Here is a 22,785-nt window from a genome sequence, read left to right as displayed (position 1 = left end):
GTAGCTTGGCTTGACTAAAACGCAGCATGTAATATTCGAACGCTTTTTTCGCATCACTGGTAGCCAGGCTGACCAAAGTGCTTGACAAGATGGAGATAGAACATGGTGCCTAGACGAAGTGGGGCGCCCAGCAAGCAACCAAGGAAAGCATTTCACGAGCGCTGTCAAGGACACTAGACAATATATAGATCTGAAAGAAAAAGGGGCAACACGAAGCATGACCCAACGTGTGCACCAGGCCATATTTATTTGTTACTTTCCCTAAATATGAGCAATATCTTCTGTAACCTCTGAACTCATATTTTTCAGTTTGCACTTTTTGCACGAGCACAACTGTGTGGAAATCTACCATGTCAAAACTGTTTCGTCAAGGGCTTTTTCAAGGTGATTACTCGACTAAAGTTTTGTTGGGAACAAGTTAAGGTAATTTTTGGATTCCGTAATTATTATCTGAGAAAATTATATCAAATATGTGACCACAGACAAAATGAAGTTCCTTCTTAAAGTGCTGTCATTATACGTCATATATAAAACGTAACTGGCCTTGTCCTGCACATTGAGCTACCTAGACGTTATCTAAGTACAAACGGTTAGTATACGAGCCCTTACTTAATTAATCATTATATAGCTATTTTTCTGTTCGTGCTAAGATGTTGAAACTTAAGATATATTCCAACAAGGGAAGATGTGCCATTTCTGAAACATTTACCGAAATTGGCAACAGTTCAAAAGTTGATCCTTCAGCCCCGCAACCCCTCTTAAATTTGAACCAGAAAGGAAAGTGTTTATCTTCCCAGTTCTGCACTGGTCAAAGCGAATAGCTCCGATGTCCAACAGTTTAGAAGAAATGTAATGCTGCACATTCCATACCGACAAGTCCCTTCAATGCAATACATAAGCATGAGAATATGGCCTGTATGTGTTGGTTAACTATCCTAATGTTTCCTATTGTGGTGCCGCTTTTATGAAATCACCGTGCGTGGAATCGGTGCAGGAAAACGAAGACCAAATAAAGGTGTTACTGCTGCAATAAGCTTTCTGAACAAATTGAATTACTTCGGCTTTCCATTATCACTCAGCCTCTGCAAGACGGAACCGCGTCAGAAGTAGGCGTTTAAGAAGAAGAACCAATTTCTCAAGAATTCCAAAATGCGATAACAGTGAGTGAATTTCCCTACGCCACTATACGAGAATACTTCTTTCGCAATATTTTTGAGGTACCGTCGATGCCGAATTATTCTTGCTTGTTACACGAGCGCCGGGGGATAGAGAGCAGATGTACCCTCGTAGGGTACAGTGTCAGACATGGAAGCATATGCAGATGACCTCGTACTTGCTCCCTAACCAATTCTTTCCTTCTTGCTATTTTGGGAAGACTGAACGCATTGAGTCCCTGTTTTGGTACTTTCCAACCTGTATCGTATTGCTTTGCCGACCTATGTATAAAGTGTCTGTTTCGCAAGCTTTTTTTTTTTGGCTTTTTGCACAGCTCATTATAGAGAACTTGGTTTACGGGCGGGTACCTGTAGTTGTGAATAGATTATACCTATACGCTTTACACCGTGTAAACGGTCTATTACTCCGACTGGGTTCGAAATTTTCCACTATCCGCCTCTTCGACCTAAAGAAAAGCCACTGCACTGCCAAAACGACGGGAGAGATAAGATTAAGTTATCTCTTAGTCTTAGGTGCATGAATATGAGAAAATACCCTTCACCCTAGGTGACGCGGTTGAGGAAGTACAAAATGCTTCTATATTGCTTGGAAAGCAACTGGTTGCCGAAGCGAGGCTATGAAAGCAGCACCTGTCTGGTAGTCTGGTGGCGACAGCGCACTCCATGCAAGGCTGTGTTTTGTACACAGCGTGCTGATTTCGCGGGGGGCAAGCAGCCATCAACGAACCGGTCGGTGCACCCGGCTTTCCCCGGGAGTCCCCGGGGACGCGTCATGATCACGTCACTGCCACGCGGGGTGTCCTCCTCCTTTGCAAGCCACTATTCCTGCTTCGTCCTCCTCTCCCACATCGCAGCACGCGACGAGAACGCGCCCACTCGGATAAGATCGCCTAGGCTGGTCTGCACGGTAGCTGTACTTCAGGCAGCTCGCCCTCCCAGCGCGGAGAGGAGAACCGCCTTCTTCAATGCCCATCAGAAGGAGATCAGGGCCTTTCTCTTTCGAAGGGAAGAAACACATCTGGCGACTGCGTTGGGTGCGGGAGGGGACGAAGGTTGCAAAGATACATGCAAAGGATATACCCTGGATATGCCGCCGGAAGCAATTGTGCGCGATTGCATATATCACAAGGAGCTGCGCCCAAACATTCGATATACCATGAAGGCATTAGCTTCCCTCGACAAATGTTTTTCACAATCTACTCAGCATAGCTCGCACTGCGGTGTGCGAGGCGCTTTAGTTGTTTGCGATCTAGATGTGAGTAACGGTGGGTGTTAATAAATTGACACACTGTGTACGGGAATGTGCGCAAAGGATATCCAAAGCTTTTTCCACGTATGCTGCACCTAGCGGCGATTTCTTCGTCTTAGGTAAATATGCGACCTTCGTATCGCAAATAAAGTGCTTGCTAATGACGTTCATGCGGAATGTAATAAATAGCATTCTAAAAAAAGTGAACCGAGTAGAGCGAAATTCGCCATTTCTATGCAAATAACTTTCAGGTCAGCGCTAACATAACCATAAACAGATCAAGCGTCTTCTTATATACGGATATAAAATACGGCTTCTTTTGAACCATGTAGACATAGAAAAGCGCGTGCACGCCGTCCTCGCGGCACAGCCAAACAGCAACCTGGGCCGCTTACAGAGCTAGCAGTACAGGGGGGAGCAGCTTGTAATCTATAGGTTCAGGATACGGGGTGGGGGGCGAGGTTAGCCTGGAATTCTTTCGATATGCACCCCTGCTGCTTGCAACATAATGGCAGAAACGCGCCGCTATATCCGAATCACTAAAAGTAAATCTTATGTTTCGTTTCTTTTAGTTTGTGTTTCGAAGAATAGCAAAACAAGGACAAGCTGAAGAATAATTTTCGAAACCCGCTGGCAGCATTACCAGCTGTTTCTTCCTACGAGTTGTATCTTGGCAGTCTCCTGCTCCTGCGTTCAAAGACAATTTACCTTAAACAACAGCAATCCGAGAAAGAAATGGTTGGCTCTCCTTTTGTCAGTAAGCACATACATCTGCTGCAACAGTATATTTCGGAGCGGTACAACGTGGTATGAGCAGTCTAGCGGGACCAGGAAGAACCCAGCCTGGCGCTTGAGGAGGCAGATGTCTCAGCGGTCCCATCTTGAGGGCCTCTCACCAACGTGTCAGGCGACGCAGGCGTCTTCCGCGAAAGGCCCCGCAAGACGAGGAAGATTCGGGGAACGTGATGAGCCTGACGCTGTGAGGGCGTGGGCGCAATCCACGGGGAGAATATAACACACAAGGGCGGAGGTGGCGGGCACGCCTTCTCCTCGCCGGAAGACGACCGGGAAGTCACGATCACGAATGGCATCAGTGACGCAACCTGGCACCAGGGCCTGGGGAAATTGCGAGCTGGCACAGGGATTCGCGGAAGCGGAACAGTTAACGGTGCTTCATGAGAGGTCGGTGGGTGTTTAACCTGCGTCGCAGCAGGAGAGGCCGAAGCAGCGTGTGAGCCGGAAGTCTGGAACCTGAGGCTCAGAGGCCGCCTGCCGCTTCAGATTGCGAGCACAAGAGCAAAATGCAGCCAGTGATTTAGGTGACGTCGCTAACCACATTCTTGGATTCAGCTGCAGCGCGATTCCGAAGCCTCCGTCAAGCAGCCGCTAGGAGAGATTTCGCTGAGCATAGGTTTCGAACCAAGACCGAAGATATCGGCTTTACTTTGCACTGCGTTAAACCTGGGCGCCATATGGGCATAACGAATATAACAACGCTATATTCGTTATGCAATATGCAGTTATATTCGTTATGCAGTAGCCCGGCATTTTGCACTTGTGAACGTCATATGGGCAGCATGTTTGACTTATTTCACGCTCCGGTACGGATGTTCTCTTTTCTTGAAGCGAAATTGCACTATAAACCCATCTTAATAGCCACCCTCATTTCAATAAAGGCCTAAAGCACAAGTTAATCACCACTGTAAAGCATGGACAGAAGTGAGAAAGCAAAGCGCTACAGTTTCTAAATAATGCTCCTAAATGTATATCTATGCTTAGCCAAGCTAAACCACAACATTGTTTTTAACAGTGCTTAGAATGTCGCATCGAATCGGGGAAGTGTCTTTTTGCTTCGCGCGTAAAATAGCAGAGCTCCCCAGGGCTATTGATGCCATTGATTATAAGAAACTGGGAGAAGAACACATGTTGCAATTAAGGAAGCCCTACACTAAGTATAAATGATTGAGGGGGTTAATGTATTTTATCTTTCTGAGCGCAACACGATTTGTTGTATGTCGAATGAACAAGCTTGGTGTCATTAAGGAAGCAAGCCCGACGTGTCGTACTGCACACACCGGCTTAACCAAAGCGAATTTTTATGTCCCCTATAAATAGGACATGTCTCTGCGGCTCCGCTGTTAGGTTGCGCAAGCCGTCGTGAAGGGTATCATACGTAACAAAGTTCAATGGTTCCATGACAGTGACCATGCACTTTGGCTTCTATAAAGAGGGGGAATAAGGAAGTGGCACCTGTCATGACTTATCTTAGCTGTTCCTTCGTCCTTGGATTCGGTTTCAGGCGTAGGCTCAATTTGCCAGAAATTGCAGATGCTGCGAATGATATACTACACTGTTTTTTTTTTCATTAAAAATCACACGAATGAAAACACTTAGTTTCAAGTTCAGCTCAAGTGCGCTTTACACACTTTGCAATACTAGAATATGCAATCCGGTTTGGAAGGCGTTTGTCTACACTACACAGGTTTATTAATTTCCTGTTAGTAAAATTTCTAATATGCGCTCCACACTGTAGCCCCACACCCTATGCAATACCCTCGATAACCGGACTTCAGGGCTATTTTAAATAAATAAAAATCTGCATATAAACGCAGAGCTTCTTGTGTAACACATTGGGATATGCGCTTAAAGATTCCAGGATCTAATTGTTGGTCGCAGCCCATAGACAACACTAAAAGACGAAGGGCGTGAGGTCGCGCCAGTGAAGACAGAAAACTCATTTTCGCCGCCTGTATTAAATAGCCCTCAGCTAATTATTCTTATAACAAATTAACCATTGAAGTCCGTCGTTAAACGGTGCAAGATTTCACAGCTTGCTGTCGTGCCAATTTTCATAAGTGACGCTCGTAACTGAACTCAATTTAGGACAATTATTCGGAGATGCTTGAATTGGAACTGCTTGCAGGGACGAAAGAATTACAGCTGTCTGAGCATGACGCACATATATTGCATACCGAGTCAAAAAGAACGTGTGATAAGGTTAGGGGACCATTTCTATACAGGAGAGCTTGCCGGATCGTAACTTTTCTGTACAATTCTCATCCTACACATTTTGTTGGTAGGATTATTGACAATTCCGCGCATGCCACCACTGGAAAGCGGCTGTACGCGGAAGCGATGCAATAGCAGCAATTGTGCACGGAAAAGCGAACGTCCGGAAGAAATCGAAGAGAAAAATAATTTGCTGTATTCGAAACGAGCGACCTTCTTGAATGGCAGTCAAGCGGGTGGCACAGCTGCTCTCTTTCTTTTTTCAGAGTACATATGGCTCGAAAATGAAAGAAGGGCAATATATTTGAATACTCCCTCAGGCCTCTGGCCTAGGTCGACCATGCGTCCTATCATTGCGAAGCGTTCCGAAGCGATAACCGACTTCCGCGTTAAACCGGTTGCTTGAAGGCTGCGCTATAGCAAACAAAATCATCGGCGGTAAGTACGTTGTTCCTGGGAAGACTATAATATTATCGTGGCTAACTCGCAGAATACATTCGCCCTGACAGTTTCCCACTTCGCATGGAGCAATACATCTGCATCTACTATTGTACGCGACAAAAAATGAAACTGAAACGCACACACACAAGAGAAAATGTTCGTAATTTATATTTTAGTTACTATAGCAGTGTCCAACGATGTATTCTTCTCAGAAATATTAATTTCCGTCAGATGTATGCCTCTCTCCATTCCTCGTCCTTGATTCATTATTTTCCCTTGAACGTGCACCTCTAACGCCCACCTGCCATTTTAAGCCAGGCAGGATTCGATGCCGCATCCTTGGGCACAGTAATCGAGCGCCCAACCACTGCGTCACCTTTGTTTTTTGTTTGTTTTTTTTTTAATTCACACTACGCCATCTCGGCGATGCGCCTCGCATATTTAGAGATCCTCAGAGCTCGCAAGGGCATTTAAGAAGGGAGAGGGTTAACAAAACAAAAAAATACACAACTGAACTACTTACAAGGGTACGAATCTCAATAACAATGACATGAATGCGATGATAAATGCAAAATATATGCACTAAGCAGCAGCAAAAGTTTCTCAATATACAATATTAGTTAAAGCGGAACAAATATTTCGGTTACCATTGATGGCAACTATTTGCGGGAACGGGGTACCATTCAGTCTATGTTCGAGGCATGAATAACTGCAAGAAATTGAGTGTATTGCACCTATCTAAAACGATTTTATAATAGTGATTGATGCGATGTAATATGCAGTGAGGTTGGAGAAAAAAATGGCTACTTATGGCAGGATTACGATAGAGGTTGTAGAAAAGGACTAACCGAGCTATTTTGCGACGTAATGTTATTTATGGTGGAAGTTGAAGGACGTACTTCATGGCTGGAAAATTTTCTGCTCGGCTGTATTTCAAAAAATGATACGAAAGGAGTTGTTTTGGACGAGTTCTATGGCTCTCATAACATTTTCGTAACCTGGATTCTATATAGATGATGCATGCTCTATTTTTTACCCGTGCCTGTGTATTATAGAGCAAATAACTCTAACGAGGACGGAGCTCTTGAAACGTTACAGCGCAGGTAACCAAGCACGCGGTTAGCGTTATTAATTACGCACCCGACCTGGGTGTCCATGTGAGGTTCGATGAAATAAATATTCTAAGGTAGTTGTATAAATTTACTGATTCTAAAAGAGCTTTGTTTAAGTAGTAAAGAAGCGGGCATTAGTAATTCTGGTTACTCGCATGGATTAACGCCTACAATGTTCATTATTGATATAAACAGCGCGAACACGAAAACAAGGGACAAGAAACAAGAAAGCCACAGTACATGCGTTGACTCACAACTAAGCCTAAGCCGTTTACTCCAAGGCCCAGAAAAACAAACACGAAGAAAACGAAACAGTCACGTGAAACAACCCCTGGGTTCACCTGCTGCATAAAAAATTACTTTAAAAAATCACTTAAAAAAGACACCTCTTTGCTTGAAAGAGCAAGAGACGTCTTGCTGACACACTTATTGTCCGTTGAAATAAAATACGCTTCCACTATCTCTCTCGTTATCTTCTCTTTGTGGCGATATAAAATCTTAACACTGTCAAACTTGGGAGTGCACTTCTTCTCCGTCTTCATTATTTCACTTGACTGGCAATGGGATACTAGAAACGTAGAAGATAACGAGAGAGATAGTGGAAGCGTATTTTATTTCAACGGACAATAAGTGTGTCAGCAAGACGTCTCTTGCTCTTTCAAGCAAAGAGGTGTCTTTTCTAAGTGACTTTTTAAAGTAATTTTTTATGCAGCAGGTGAACCCAGGGGTTGTTTCACGTGACTGTTTCGTTTTCTTCATGTTTGTTTTTCTTGGCCTTGGAGTAAACGGCTTAGGCTTAGTTGTGAGTCAGCGCATTTTTTTTTTTTTTTTTTGCGAAGTTTATTGCCTCAGGGCATAAGAGGAGTGTCATGATGGATGAGGGATGAGGTCAAATAAATGAAAAACGGTTGGCTGATGCAATGAAGTCGAGGAGTGAACGATGATGCGGTCCCAGTGTCCTAGCAGCATATGACTCCGGATTATGGGGGAGTCAGCGCAAGTACTGTGGCTTTCTTGTTTCTTGTCCCTTGTTTTCATGTTCGCGCTGTTTATATCAATAATGAATAAGTACCAACTCGCCCAACAAAGTATCTTGGTAAGCTACAATGTTCAGTTGCATTAGCCATTTTTCACACCGGGTAGCAATCGCAGTGAGAATTCCTTCTGCAGACAGTTGATATAATCGGAGTTTTTATCTTCACGGAAAATAACACAATAATCGGCAAAGAGGTGGATGTTGTGAAACATATATGGAAGGACAGTTCATTATTGTGGATTAAAAATAGTAAAAACACCAGTAGAGATCCCTAAGGTACACCGGAGTGCACATCAGAAAGCGAAGAGTAATGACCATTGATTGAGACGAGTTTCGAATGGCCTGTAAGAAAACAATCAATTCGTTTCAAAACATTACCTTCATTGGTATGATGACTAAGCTTGTGAAGTATATAGCATATGACAAATCTTGTAAAAAACTTTACAAAAATCTAATAATATGCAGTTAGCAGAGGAGGGTTGGTCCAGAGGGCAGTTTATGGGTTAAAGATGCGACAACGGCTTCACGTGAATGCGTTGCGGAAACAATGTTGTGCCATTGTAAAAACCAGATCAATTCAAAAAATTCTGTCAGTGGTTTAAAGATTATAGTACAGCATGTCCTTGTTATAGAGATGGGTGATAATAAGAAAAGTTCTGTAAGCTTAATGAGAATGAATGTATGCAATACATGGTTCATCACCTGCAGAGGACAAGTAATCGGCTCTGCGATCTCTCGCGTTAACGATATCTTCAAGAAGCCGACGCAGTTTCATAGAGTGCAAGCAAAACCTCCTCCAAGACCTGAAAAGAACGCGAGGAAAAAAGCAGTTTCAGGACAAGGCTCTCGCACGGCTTAGAGAGATACAGGCTGCAGCATCGGATCTTATCCTTGCAAAAGCTGCTGTGATAATTGATTGGATCAGCACGGTTTAGCCATATTCGAGGTCCATGTTCTTTACTCCTCAAAGCCTACCTGGCTCAGCAGAAGGACGTTTTACGTTTTCGGTTTCCACACCAATCAGTGGACAAGCTCTTCAGGCAGTCCAGAACAGCTACTATCTAAGTGGTCCCACTTGCTCTCCTCGTGATCAGAGAAAGTCCCCCCCAAACGCGCAACCTTATACGCAAAGCGGAGGCTGACCATTCTTCGCTCTAAGCAATGAGCGCTTCCCGACCCCATTTAAAACGCTTCATTCTCTCACACCTGCGCTGCAGATGACCGACCTCGTGACCTCCTACTGAAACCATCCCGCGGGCGTGTTAACCATTCCTGAACCACAGCGGGGAGAAGCTGTGTTTGTAAACACGAGGCGGCGGGTCGTCGGTTCCTTGGCCCCTTCGGCGAGAAGGCGTGCACGGAAGGCGCAGAGGAGGGGGCTGAAAACGACCATTCTTTGCTGGATGCACCCTTCAAAAGCAAGAACCGGGTGACGAGCGGAGGGGGGCCACACCGGGGCGTGTTCTGGTAGGGGGGATGATGGAGGCTTCCAAAGCGCGGGCAACGCGGGGCAATGCTCGCGACATTTCCGCGCGAGGGAAGCAACCCGCTGGGCGAGGTGAGTATACGGTAAGCGGCTGCAGAGTCAACGCCCGCCGAGGGGCCATCGAGCCCGCGGATGGGGGCATGCGTGCCCAGTTTCGCCACGGAAGGGTCACTCGCCGGTCAGCGAGCTTCGCCGGCGCGCGTCGTCGGTGCAGCCAAGCAGGACAGCCGTGCATTGAGGTTCAGCCAGCCGTGGCGTGTAGGTACAAGCAGATCTTTTGATTAAGCCCTGGACGCTGTTTGGTGGCTGAAAAACAACGCAACCTTACCAGTGTTGGTTTCGCGCTAGTGATCTGACTTAAAAAAAATTAAAAGCAGACGAACGAAGCTACGCTTGCCCACGTGTGCTTTCGCAGTTTTGTATAATTTATTCAGGTTCTGCCTACACGCATATTCCGGCTGGTCTGAGCAAGAAAAAAAAAAACAAGAACAAGGTCAACATTGCGTTACTCTTCGCTAAGGAAACGAATTATTATACCCCCCCCCCCCCTTTTTTTTTTGCTTGTGGAAGAAACGACACATATGCAAGCCAGCCCCAATCCTTCACTTTTCCGTACGTGTGAAGTTTTCTTTTCCATTCGACGCAGCGGACAGAAGACCTGTATGCACGTAAGCTGGTTGAGTGCTCTGGATTGAAGCTATTTCAATTACTCTCATCAGCGATGCAGGGAGCTTAGAAACGACATCGTGTGGAGGTCGTATGCCTGTGATACATTTCGTCTTAACAGCGCTAAACGAAAGCTTGGCTTCCTTCGCCGCCATTTCTCCCTTGCCCTGCAGCCAGCCTGAAAGTGCTGCTCTTGTTCTTCCGAAACTCCTCTTCTGTTTGAGACACTAAATCACTCATACAAGCCATCGAAACCGTGCAAACTCGCTCTGCTAGTTTCATTTTGATTATTCTCGCTTTGCCAGAGTAACGCTCATGAATACATATTTTTGATCTTTCTTTACGCCGTCGAATTTCTCCTTTATGTCTTTTTCAAAACATTTATTTTACTAATGAAAAGCTGAAACGATCAACTTTATTACCCCTACTTATCTTTCATCCCGCCTGGACCACATATTCAATTAAAGTGGGTGTGCGCGAACTGCAGAACTTTTCTTTATTTTGAATCCTTTGTTCCAATTCCTAAAGCAGATTGGAACCACCTTCCCGCCTCCGTCCTGACCATCACCGCACCAAAATGCTTCATGTCTGGTGTACTTGATCATCTTCATTAACTTGCGCAGTACACTTGAGTTTCTTTTTTTTTTTTTTTTGTACCAGCCACTCCTTTTTGTAGCACTGAATGGCCATGAGAGTAAATAAATGAAAATAAATTAAAAAGCGAAAATATGCTATCACTTCAAGAAGAGTAGTCAGTTCTCGACACACGTGAGCTGACGACCAGCACACAACACAGTAAGCTCACCAACATGCGAATGCAGTCCATCATCCTTGAACAGCGGCTGCAGGCATCTGGAGTTTTTCTGAGCACATTGCGTGATGACCCAGTGATAAAGTCTGTCTTCTTCTTGACCACGTGTTCTCCGAGTACACTCATCATAGAAAGGCCGTCCAGCCTGCCGTCCAGCCTGCCGTTTGTCATCGTTGAGCGTAGCCAGGTTTTTAGTCTTCTCATTGTGCTGAAAGAGCAGTGCAGGTCGTAACTGCCAATGCCAGAGCTACCTCAATGCATTTCGCCACACGGGGGAGAATGCAGCTTGACCAGAAGCAGTAGTTCAGAGAAAGGTACATCTGACGATACTTCAGTTTTCCTGCGCCACATATCGCACCTTAATATGCCCTCTCCTATGAAGTTTCCGATGCAGTAAAAACCTTGAAGTTCTTCAACGAGGGCAACAAACGCAAAACAGCTGAAATGCTTCATATCTGCTGGATTCACTGGGAGAAGTTTGAAGCTCTTCGCACTGCTTGTTTATTTTATTTATTTATACTAACGGCGAGCCAAAGAAGCACTGAGATTCCGAGTATGGCACATTTACTGCCACGCGATAGTATTGTTCAAGAGTCTAAGCCCCGGAGTTGTCTCTGGGGGCCTGGCGAGAGACTTGTCTTGGCAGAGAAATAAACACATCCAAGAATTGTCTGCCTCACTTGCTGAGTTCAGGATGATAGGGAACTGGTCGCAAAAAATATTTTGCAACTCACATGCGCTCCAGCAGTGCGTTGTACTTGGCTACCAAAGATGGCCTTATTGTTGCGCACCAGAGGATGTGAGCTCGCTGCATAGTTGCAACGTTCGAGCTTGATTATTTTGACGCGAGCTCCTGGAGAGCTTCGACTATGACCACGCGATGCTTGTTGATTCCTATTGTCTTTAGATTTTTGGAGACATCCTTCAGGTCATTTATCACGAGATTGCGCAGTTGAAGAAAGAGCTTTAGAAACTTAGTTAATTCAACGGAAAGAAAACTTATTCACTGGATAAAATGCATGGCCATCTCTCTCGATCTCGCTCGTACACGTGCACGCTCGAACAGTTGTTTCTGCGTCGTGCTGTGCAAGTGAACAGAGGGCTCACAAAACGACGTTGTGGACATGAATGTTTTTATGGAAAGGTTTATTTTAAAAGGTATTTAAGGTAAGTATTTTAAGATATTATTCAATGACTCACCCAAAGCAGTTGGAGGCAAAGCTAAAAGAGAAAGCTACACTTACAGACGGGCGCCATAAAGTAAAAAGCCGAGCCGGCAGCGACGGGCGCAGCCGACGAGACCCCTCTTTCCGCAGAGAGCATCGCGCGTTCTAAAGAGTAGCGGGCCTCTAATTGAAGCCAGCGGGGGCTCCTCGGCTGAGAAAACGTGAGAATGGCCGCGTTTATCGGAGGCAGTCAGCGAGCTTTCCGCGATCATGCGGCTCCTCAATCTGCTTGTTTTTTTACGCCAGTGCAAAATGAAATCTCAAAATGTCCGTGCCGCCATCTTTACCTTTTCCTGCTGGCTCTGGAGCAGGCACGTATAGCGAGAAGGGGTTCATATTCACCCGGGCGCTGTGAACGCTTGACGGAAGCAAAAATGTGTCAAGCGCCGCAAGCACCAATGGATTTCATCTGCAAGCGGTAAGAGCAAACTAAGGATGCGGTTGACATCAGCCCTGACATCACATCTGCCGCTGAATGTGGTCGACTGAATGCACCCAACAAAAAAAAAATTCCTGATGCGGTTAAGCTCCATAAAGCGCATGTATTTAAACAGCACAAGCATTTATTCAAAGTGCCTCCCTTCGAATCGTCCAATAATTCCACCGATATTTGTTCTGTTACGCTCAGAGTTAAACAGTTGTATATACACTTTGACTTTCTCAATAACCCACCATACAGAACAGCCGTCTTACAAGGAAACCCGACTTTTATCGCAGCAACAGCCACAGTACGACAGTCAGCAAGACACAGATGTCATTTTGCAAGAATCATCTTTCCCAAGTCTCAAAGTTAAGTGCTGTTACTTGAGCAGAAATGATATTGGCCTGGTGGCGAAGCTCTCAATCGGTGGTGGGGGGATGCCTGAAGGTGTTATCACAGACCGAGTGACATTTTTATATGAGTGCCTGATGCTCCTCTAGAGCGCAGCTTACCAAAGCGTGTAACAAAATGGGGGAGTTGACAGTTTGTTCTACAGAAATAAGCCGTTAAAGATAACGTTGTTCTTCAAACCTGCACTTGACGTTCAAGGAACATATGCCTCCTCTAAATGAAGAGGTAAGGCAAACGACAGAGGACTGAAAAGCAGCTCTGGGCCCCTCAGACACTACGAAAATCGATATTCTGTAGACATTGTCGACGCCTCCAGTGACAATTCCGCTGCAGATACTTTATCAGCACCCAAGGCGAATATCTTTGAAACGGAACTGCTCGCTGCCTGCCACTACACCCTCATGCCAATTCAAAGCTTGCACGTTAGCGCTGACGGAATTTCGTGAGACGGTTGTCAAAATAAGGACGAATTGTGATCCCAGCCTGATAATGAAGATATTCTCACCAACCAGAAAAGTACTGAATGTCAAAAGAAAAAAAACTTCCACACGTTGCCTCTCTATTCAGATTTTTCGCTCTCGCTCGCACAAATATGCAGCGTTGCTGATGTAGAGATTTCAAAGCCATCTCTTTTGTTTAAAATATATACAGTTACGTGTTTCATACGATATCAGTTGTTCTTGTGGCAGATTACCTTGTAGGACACTTTCTTATACGCGGCCTCTTGTCGCTCAGCCCGCTCCAAGATTTGTGGCGTTCTCCACAATTTACCCTCCCGTGATCTCTTTATTTCGTGTAGTTGGTCACCTGACACTTTAACATGGCGGTTATAACAACCCAGCGAAGCGCTCAAAATCACAAAGGACGAGGAGGGGACAGGACAATAGCGCCTTTGTGATTTTGAGCGCTTCGCTGGGTTGACGATGAACCAACACGCGCAAACATTTTCCCTTCTGAGGTTATAACAACACGAGATCTAAAGGAACTGAGGTGGTACCGGAATGGTGGATGACTTTCTTCAACTATTTCGGCGTTTTTTCCTAAAACGCTGAAGAATTCACATATAGGCTTTGTGAGAGGCCATGTGATCCAGTTTGTTTTAGGTGAAATTAAGCGGAAGGGTAGTGGCTCAGAGCAGCACCAATGAGATCCGCTCGGCTTCATTCCTCGCAGCAGTTTTATAGCGCATGTTTGGGAAACGCCGCGTATTATTCGCCCTTTTACTTGAAAACAACCCTTCTCCTCCCTCACCCTACCATTTAAAAATTACCTTGCAGCGCGTGCCAACAAGGGGTGCGCCAAGATAAATGCTAAAAAATTGCAGCTGTCTTCGTAAAATAAACTTATTAACCAAGATAAGCTCGTCAGAAGATGCGATTCAAGACTTCCAATCAATTCTTCCCGCGAAGAGCTTTTATGCTTTTTCATGTTCAAAAGCGGCTCCTCCACTGCAGAGAGCAAAACGAGAGGAGTTATGATCGGGGCAACATTTGAATTCTGGTCGGGCGACTGTACGCGACCCTGCGGCGTCCATCAGCCGACGCAGCGAACCTCTGCCGGCATCGCCAGTGCGAGGAGGGGGCTGCACAACTTCCCTCCCTCTTTCGCGGCCTCTTCTGAGCCGGCTGCGGCTTCCCGCCAAAATTTGCCCCAATCCTCTCGGGGCCGTAACGGGTTGGCGCCTCCGCAGGAGCGCGCCGCTCTTCCCGCCTTTTCTTTTTCATTGTTGTTTGCGCATCGCCGCGACCACCGCCTTCTTCGCCCGTGAGCAACACACAGGAAATGTGAAGAACCGCGTCGAGGCACCGTGAATGAAAGTGCGGCACGCAGCACGACATCCGATTCATGTGCTAGATCGTGAAGGAGATTATTTTACACAGTTCTGTGATTTGTCTCAAGATGGGAGACTGACGCTGCATCGCCCGCTGCGCTGGATGCTGTCAAGATTCACTCTTTAAGGAAAACTATTCGAGAGAAAAAACTGCAAGCATGAAACAACTGAACGAAAGGAATCCACTTGAAACAGAACATTCCAGTTATGCGAAGTTACATTCACTTGACTAAAGCTGAAAATTATAATAATATACTGGTTATCCCAAAGGTACTCTTTGACATTCTAGATGATACGAGCCTCTGAATCGAAGTTAGAACAGTGGGCAACTAAGGAATGTGGACAGAAAAAAAAAATACTAAAAGTGAATGCTATTTGATCGGTAAGAAGGTCTGCTTAGAGTATCTGTGCGCTGGAAGCGAAATGCACCCACTGCACTGTGTTTTGACTTAATTGGTGCGTTGGATACATTAAAAAATCCGCATCCGAAACACCGAATGAGAGACATATTATGGTGAGGCTACCCAAAAGTAATATAAAATAATATGCCTCTGCCCAGGCTTTGGATGAGAGAGAGGTTGAATGTTGCTGTCTACATACACATCAGTTATGACATAATACGATAGAGAGCATAGTGCGTATATTGCAAGCACACCTTTTGGCGAACATGCACTACCGAAATGACCGACTCCAGCATGTGCTGATTTTCACGAAACTTCCACGTTTCAAGCAGAAGAACTAATTTACGAGGCTCAGGTCCGTAGACTGTCATTCGTTTTAAAGGGAAGCATTATAGGCATGTCGTTACTTCTTCATTGTCAACAATTTATAATTGTTTCAGCCAGTAGCGCTTCATGGCGAGTGGCGTGATCGCAACAAACGTGTAAATAAATAAGTTAGGCAGACGTGCCGCTTAGGACCGATTAAAATGTCATCAAAACTAACAGGACTAATGCACAATCCGGCCTAATAACACCGCGGTTACCACGCATCAGCTGGCACGCAAGTCACCAAAGCAAATAAGCGCTGTCCCGCCACACGCGCCCTTCATGCCAAAAATGCGCGCGCTGATCTCCGCAACCCGTTCGGCGGGAGCCACCAATCGTCAAAGGATCCCCGCGACCTGCCGCGTCTCGCGCACGTGCCCGGCGCGCGCTCCGCGGCCTCCTCACCTGAGCCGGGCGACGCGTCGCCCCAGCGATGCTGCCGCTTGTCCTCGTCGCCTCTCTGCCACTGGAATCGGCCCTGCAGCGGCCGGTCGCGCGCGAAGTCGTAGTTCCAGGCGCGCGAGCTCTCCTCCTGAAGCTTGTCCAACTGACGTTTGGTGCCCCGGTCTTCGCTGTCGTCGAAAAGTCGCCGGCACGCCCTGTCGTGCGGTGATCCCATCATTAGTTATCTTCTACTCCGGTTGCAGCGGACGGCTTCGTCGACGACCCGAAAACCAGCGCTGGCGGGAACAAACTTGGCGCGTGCGGCCACGGATAAGAAGTGCGAGGCAGCTGCCAGATTCGTTTGGCGCCTCTGGTTTCGAAGGTTTGCGTCGTGAGCGCCCATTGGTCGCTCTCTTTCTCTCCCAGGCTGCACGAAGAGAGAGAAGAGCCGATCGAGGAAGCGGCACAACCGGTCCTAGGTCGCTGATCCGAGAGGAAAGTGGCGCGCCAGTTTGAAAAACACGCGGACGGGCCGCGTTGCGCGCGCCCGGTGGAAAACACGCCGCTGGCACTGAGCCGACAGGTTCATTTGCGCGCCAAAAGTCATCCTTGCGCTCAACGCGCCAGCCAAATTATGCTTGCCTGGGATCTCCGCGATGCCTCGGTGCGTTGCTGGTCAAGGACGAAAGGGATTTCTGGCTATTCAGCGGAGACCTTCAGTCACTGAGAGTGTCATTTCTTGTGCAATGAGGTCATGTTTCGGGCAGGCTTTATTTCCATTAAACAAAAATTTGCTTTTCCAGCCGAAGTCACCGCTCACGTCCCCAACGTTTTGAGGTAAGAGTGTCTTATACCACCTGATTCGTGCCGAATCTTAGACCTCCAATATGCATCAGCAATAATATATATATATATATATATATATATATATATATTGCTAACCCAAATTTCCTAAAAGCTTCTGCGTATATATATATATATATATATATATATATATATACGCAGAAGCTTTTGGGAAAGAAAGCTAGGCAAACATTTTACAAAAACATGTACTGTTTAATGCGTTAAACGCAAATCAATGTGTCCAAACTATTTTTACTTTTTTACTTTTGTTGTCTTATTTTGCATGAATGCAATATTTCGCATATGAAGAATACGAATAATATGAGTATGCATAATACAAAAAGACAGAATAAGATTCAAAATGCTCTTAAGGAAAACAATACTGTGGTGTTTGACGGATTTCTGCTCATTCGAAGCCTCCATGCTTCGCGATAATGTTTTACTTTACGTAAGGCACAACCGTATACGTAAACTGAGCTAATCTAAAATGACGTAAGGTTCCACCTCATTCCGAATATAGGACTTGTGTATTCTATCTTCTGTAGTCTGAGTTGACGCTTTTTCATCATCCCAAGTTCTACACAAATGCACAAGTTAAATATTCCGACACTGTAGAATGTTTTCTTTAGTTATCAATAATGCAATTTCGCCCCTTCTCTTCGCATAATTCTCTGCAAAGGACACATTGTATCGTTGGTTAAGGTGACTTATTAATACTGCTCCTGACCTGCGTATTGGTAAAACAAGGCTGGAGATGATAAAAACCTATATGTGAGATATCTCGTTAGAATCCCAAATAAAAGGCACCGCTTAACCCAACAAAAAGATAAAAATAACAAACTTTGGGTCGATGCTGTCTTCGTGATGGAAGAAGCATTATGCTCTTTCTTGCTTTTAAATTTTAAATCCGTGTCCTGAGCAGAATAAAATTGCTAAATGTGATAGACTGTGTGTGTGTGTGTGTGTGTGTGTGTGTGTGTGTGTGTGTGTGTGTGTGTGTGTGTGTGTGTGTGTGTGTATGTATGTATGTATGTATGTATGTATGTATGTATGTATGTATGTATGTGTGTGTGTGTGTGCACGGGCGTGCGTGCGGGCGTGCGTGCGCGCGCGCTGTGGTCATCGGTGTGTTTCGAGAGAGCATGCGCCAGGTCTTTGTGCCTGTGCCTGCTGTCACCCGATGGCGTCTGCCGTTAGCCAAAATATTCCTAAAAACACATCTGCAGGAATAGATGGAATTACGATCAAGCTGATTAATGAACTTGGTCCAAAAAGTAAGGGAACGTTTTAAAAGCTCTGATATAAGTCATAACGAATAAGCAACAGCTCGCGGCAGAGTAATTTTTTTTTTATTTTTTTTTATTTATCACATCATCATCGTCATCATCATCATCATCAGCCTGATTATACCCACTGCAGGGCGAAGGCCTCTCCCATATTTATCCACTTAACCCGGTTTATTATCACATAATTTATCACATACTGCGGACCAAACATGGTCCAAGCAGGACAGGCAGGGTATAAAAGAAAGTACAAAAAACTGACCCTGGACAGCATTGGTATTGACAGAACACGCACAAAAAAAAAAAAACGAACAATGAATACTTATACAAAACTAAATGGGGTGAAATCATGCATCAAAAGACTACCCTAGTTGAAAGAAACGCTGCACAAAGTCAACAACACAGCGAATTATAGACAGTGTCAATTAATGATGCAGTCACTCGTCGGAAACAAGTAGTGGTGAATCATGCGGCAGTGCATTCCAATCCGAGATCGTGTGAGGAAAAAAGGAGAATTTATACACATCTGTGCGAGCAAAAATAGGTTCTATGTAGTGCTTGTGCTTATGACGAGACTTCCTTGACGAATGTTTAGTTATCTATTCTTGTGGATCAATACCTAGTTTCGAAAAATATAAGCGATTAAGAAATTTAATTCGCAAATTTTTTCTGCGTTCATTCAAGCACTCCAGGTTTGCGTCATTTAACATAGCAGATAGAGAGTCTCGGCGTTTATAGCGGTTATAAATAAAACGAACGGCCAACCTTTGAAGTTTTTCTAGTTTTTCTATCTCTACCTTTGTGTGAGGGTCCCATACAATGCTCGCGTACTCCAAATAGGGTCTCACCATGGCTTTGTACGCCTTGTTTCTCAGTGCAGCTGTTGATCTGCCTAATTTATGTTTTAATAAATCTAGTTTTTTACGAGGTGAAGAGCACACGTTATCAATGTGCGCTTTCCATTTAAGCCTGGATGTAATGGTAACCCCTAAATACTTATATTCCTCAACTTGTTTAATTATCTTGTCATCCATGCTGTAAAGAAATTCCAGCTTGTTTCTTTTATTGGTAAGGCACATGTGAACAGTTTTGTTAAAATTAATTATCATGTCCCATTTGTCACACCATTCTGCTAGCAATTTTAGATTATCATTTAGCTCAAGTTGATCAGAAAGAGAATTTATGGTTTTAAAAATGACACAATCATCAGCGAACAGCTTAATTGATGCCGTTGGATTCAGTGAATCAACGAGGTCATTTATGTAAATATTAAATAAGTCCTGTCCTAGTACAGATCCCTGTGGCACACCTGAGTAAACGTCTAAATGTTCAGAGCACGCTCCGTCTACCTCTACATACTGCGTTCGGTTTGTCAAGTAAGATATTACCCAGTTGATTATTTCAGGAGGTATACACAGTGCTTTCATCTTTATGATTAATTTATTATGTAACACCCTGTCAAAAGCCTTTAAAAAGTCCAGAAATATTATATCTACCTGACCATTTTTATCTATAACTTTAGAAAATTCATTAATGGTTACAATTAACTGCGTGTTAGTAGAAAAGCCCCTTCGGAAGCCATGTTGCGCTTTATTTATAATACTGTGCTTATCCAAGAAAGTATTTAGATGTTTCACCAGAATAGGCTCTAGCACCTTGCAAGAAATAGACGTAAGTGAAATAGGTCGATAATTACCGATTTCTAGAAGGCTACCTTTCTTAAAAACTGGGATTACACGAGCCAGAAGCCAATCGGTCGGTATTTTACCAGATTCTAAGGCCATGAAATTAGGAGACGCCTGCTTCTGGGAAAGAGAGCAATGGTTAGCCTTGACCGCCTAGTAAAGAGCAGAGACATTAGTCTGCCAACCAAGATCCGTATAACCCGTGCTATGGTCTTTCCAGTTGTGATGTATGGATGCGAGAGTTGGACTGTGAAAAAGGCTGACCGCCGAAGAATTGACGCGTTTGAATTGTGGTGCTGGCGAAGACTCTTAAGAGTTCCTTGGACTGCCAGAAGATCAAATCAGTCGATATTGTCGACCATAAACCCTGACTGCTCATTGGAGGGTCAAATTCTAAAGTTAAAGCTCAGCTACTTTGGTCATCTGATGAGAAGAGAGGAGTCGCTGGAGAAAGATTTGATGTTGGGAAAGGTTGAGGGTCGCCGGAGAAGGGGTAGGCAGCGAACGCGATGGTTAGATGGCATTCTCGAGGCATTGCAGATGAAGCTATGTGATGTTAAGAAGATAGTGAGAGACCGGAAAGCGTGGCGTGACATGGTCCATAGGGTCACGAAAAGTCGGACACGACTGAACGCCTGAACTGAACTGAACTGAAGGATTTGTTGAAAATTATGACGAGAAATCTGCCCATAATCTCCGCGCATCTTTTAAGAAATATGGCGGGAATTTTGTCCGGACTTGTTGATTTTTTCGCGTCTAGTCGTAGTAGCAGTTCAATTACACCCTCCAAAGATATGAACAAAGTGCGTGATTCACTAGGTGCGGGAACACCTTCGCAACACTTGCCTGACTTTGAAAATACACTTTGAAAATGATAGTTGAATATTTGTGCTATCTCCCTGCTGTCTGTAACCATATTACCACCTACTGCTACATGCTCAATCCGCCGATGAGCCTTGTTCCCAAGGAACTGCCAGAATTTTCGGGGGCTTTCTGAAGCGAACCTGCCAAGAGTTTCAGTGAAATAGCGTTCTCGAGATTCTCGCATGTTATATTCTAGGGTTGTTTTTAGCTCTGAACTACATCATCATTAATTCGCTTCAATTTTCTACGGCGTTTTAGTCTGCGCTTTAACTGAAGCAGCTCTCTGGTTACCCAAGGGCTCCTTCGACCAACCTTTTTCAATCTCTCAGGAACAAATTTGTCTATACAATAGTGACAGCACGATTTAAACTTAGTCCATAATGCTTCAATGTCATCGTCATGAAACGAAAAAAGAGAATTCTATAAATAATGCGTAATTTGGAAATCATCAGCAGCTGAGTAATTCTTGACAAAAACAGGTTTCGGCTTGCAAGATCCCGAACCCCGTGGAAAACCGCAGGTAGAGTAAATGAGGCTATGGTCAGAAATACCATCGTGAACCTGTGTTGTACGATCCTGAATGCTGTTAGAACAAAGTAAAAGATCTAAAATTGAGGAAGCAGCATATGTCACTCGTGTTGGAACAAGAACTGTTTGGGTGAGGTTATATGCAAGTAGCATGTCAAGCAACACTTCAGAACTGTGGGCGTCAACTGATCCACATTTCATTTCCACCCAATTAATAGCCGGAAGGTTAAAGTCTCCAGCCACTATAATATTTTTATCACGGTATTTTTCTAAATGGTCGTAGAGCTTTAGTAAGAATTCTGGTGGGGATCCCGGTGGCCTGTAAACACCCGCAATAATGACTGCCGCTAAATTCAACTTTGCAAAATACGCTTTCGTGAGCATTGTCAACTTCTGGTAACGCAAATGATGAAAGCCCATGTTTCACAAGGACTGCAGTACCGCCACCTTTTGTTTCGCGATCTTTTCGATAGCAGATATATGAAGGTGGAAATACGCAGTTATCCGGGATATCATCGTGAAGCCAAGTTTCTGTGATGATGGCCACGTGGGGATCATATGAGAGCAAAATACATTCAAGCTTTTCTGACTTATTGCGCACACTTTGCGCATTCGAACAAACAATTCGAAAAAGCTTCTGCGCAGGCTTCTCTTTACCCTGAGAACGTCAATCATCTGATTTCGTACTTTTGCGAAACAAAACTTTGCTGTTCTTATCACTGTCCCATACATATACATCATCGTTTAGAAACAACTTGTCGTGAACAAGTTTCATTTTGTCATTCGGACTGCTATCAGCTAATCCGGACTGCCACAGTTTCTTTCTTATCTGTAAGGTTTCTTGAGAAAAATAATCAGAAATTGATATGCCGGAACCCTTTAGTTTTGAACAGTTCTTAAACAGGGTTATCTTTTCATTGTGGTTGTATAGGCGAACAATCACAGGTCGTGTATGATCCTTTCGTGGCTTGCCAATTCTATGAGTGCGTTCCACTGAACTTACACTGACCCTAAGCTTTTCTCCGAAAACCTGGCGGACAAATTTGATTTCTAGATCCGGCCTATTTTCGTTCGAGCTTTCCTTAATACCAAAAACCAAAAGGTTATTCCGCCGAGCACGGTCCTCAAAATCAACAAGTTTTTTTATTCTGAGCCAACAATGCTTCCTCAAGATGGTGTATCGTTCCTTCGAGTTTTTTTATTTTAGATTCATTCGCTTTGATTAACTCTAAGACCTCGTCTAATTTGGTAAGCTTTTTATCTAGTTCGGAAAGGGTAGCATCACGTACTCTACCAGCATCTTTTATCTCTTGAAGTTCGTCAAGGATGGCATTTAGTTTTTCTGTGACGTTGGGGCCGGGATTGCTTTCCACATCGCCACAAAACAGGAGTAACAAAACACACCAACACTCAATAGCAATCTGAGCACATCGCCGAGGGCACGGCAGCATGACGAGCGCACGAGAATTTGCCCGAATAGAAGAAAACGGATTGTAAAATCTAACCTGCACAGCGATCCAGACATGGTGAAACATGATGCTCGGAAGAGTGCCGCCG

The 22,785-nt window shown here is 44.7% G+C and overlaps 1 protein-coding gene across 1 annotated transcript in view; it reads right to left on the bottom strand.

The window, feature by feature from the left end:
* LOC146175233 (uncharacterized) overlaps positions 1-22,785 on the bottom strand; it is a 32,889-nt gene extending 10,104 nt beyond the window's left edge. The window contains exons 1-2 of the mRNA XM_084584678.1: positions 22,734-22,785; positions 16,047-16,452 (exon numbers count right to left, since the gene is read on the bottom strand). Coding sequence (XP_084440804.1) covers positions 16,047-16,263 — 217 coding nt within the window. The 5' untranslated portion in view covers positions 16,264-16,452; positions 22,734-22,785. The remainder of the gene's footprint in view (positions 1-16,046; positions 16,453-22,733) is intronic.

This window comes from Amblyomma maculatum, chromosome 11 (genome assembly GCF_055883805.1).
Source record: "Amblyomma maculatum isolate TAMU_Amacu chromosome 11, ASM5588380v1, whole genome shotgun sequence".
NCBI lineage: Eukaryota > Metazoa > Arthropoda > Arachnida > Ixodida > Ixodidae > Amblyomma > Amblyomma maculatum.
The sequence above is the reverse complement of the archived record's forward strand: the minus strand, read 5'-3'. Positions and strand labels throughout refer to the sequence as shown.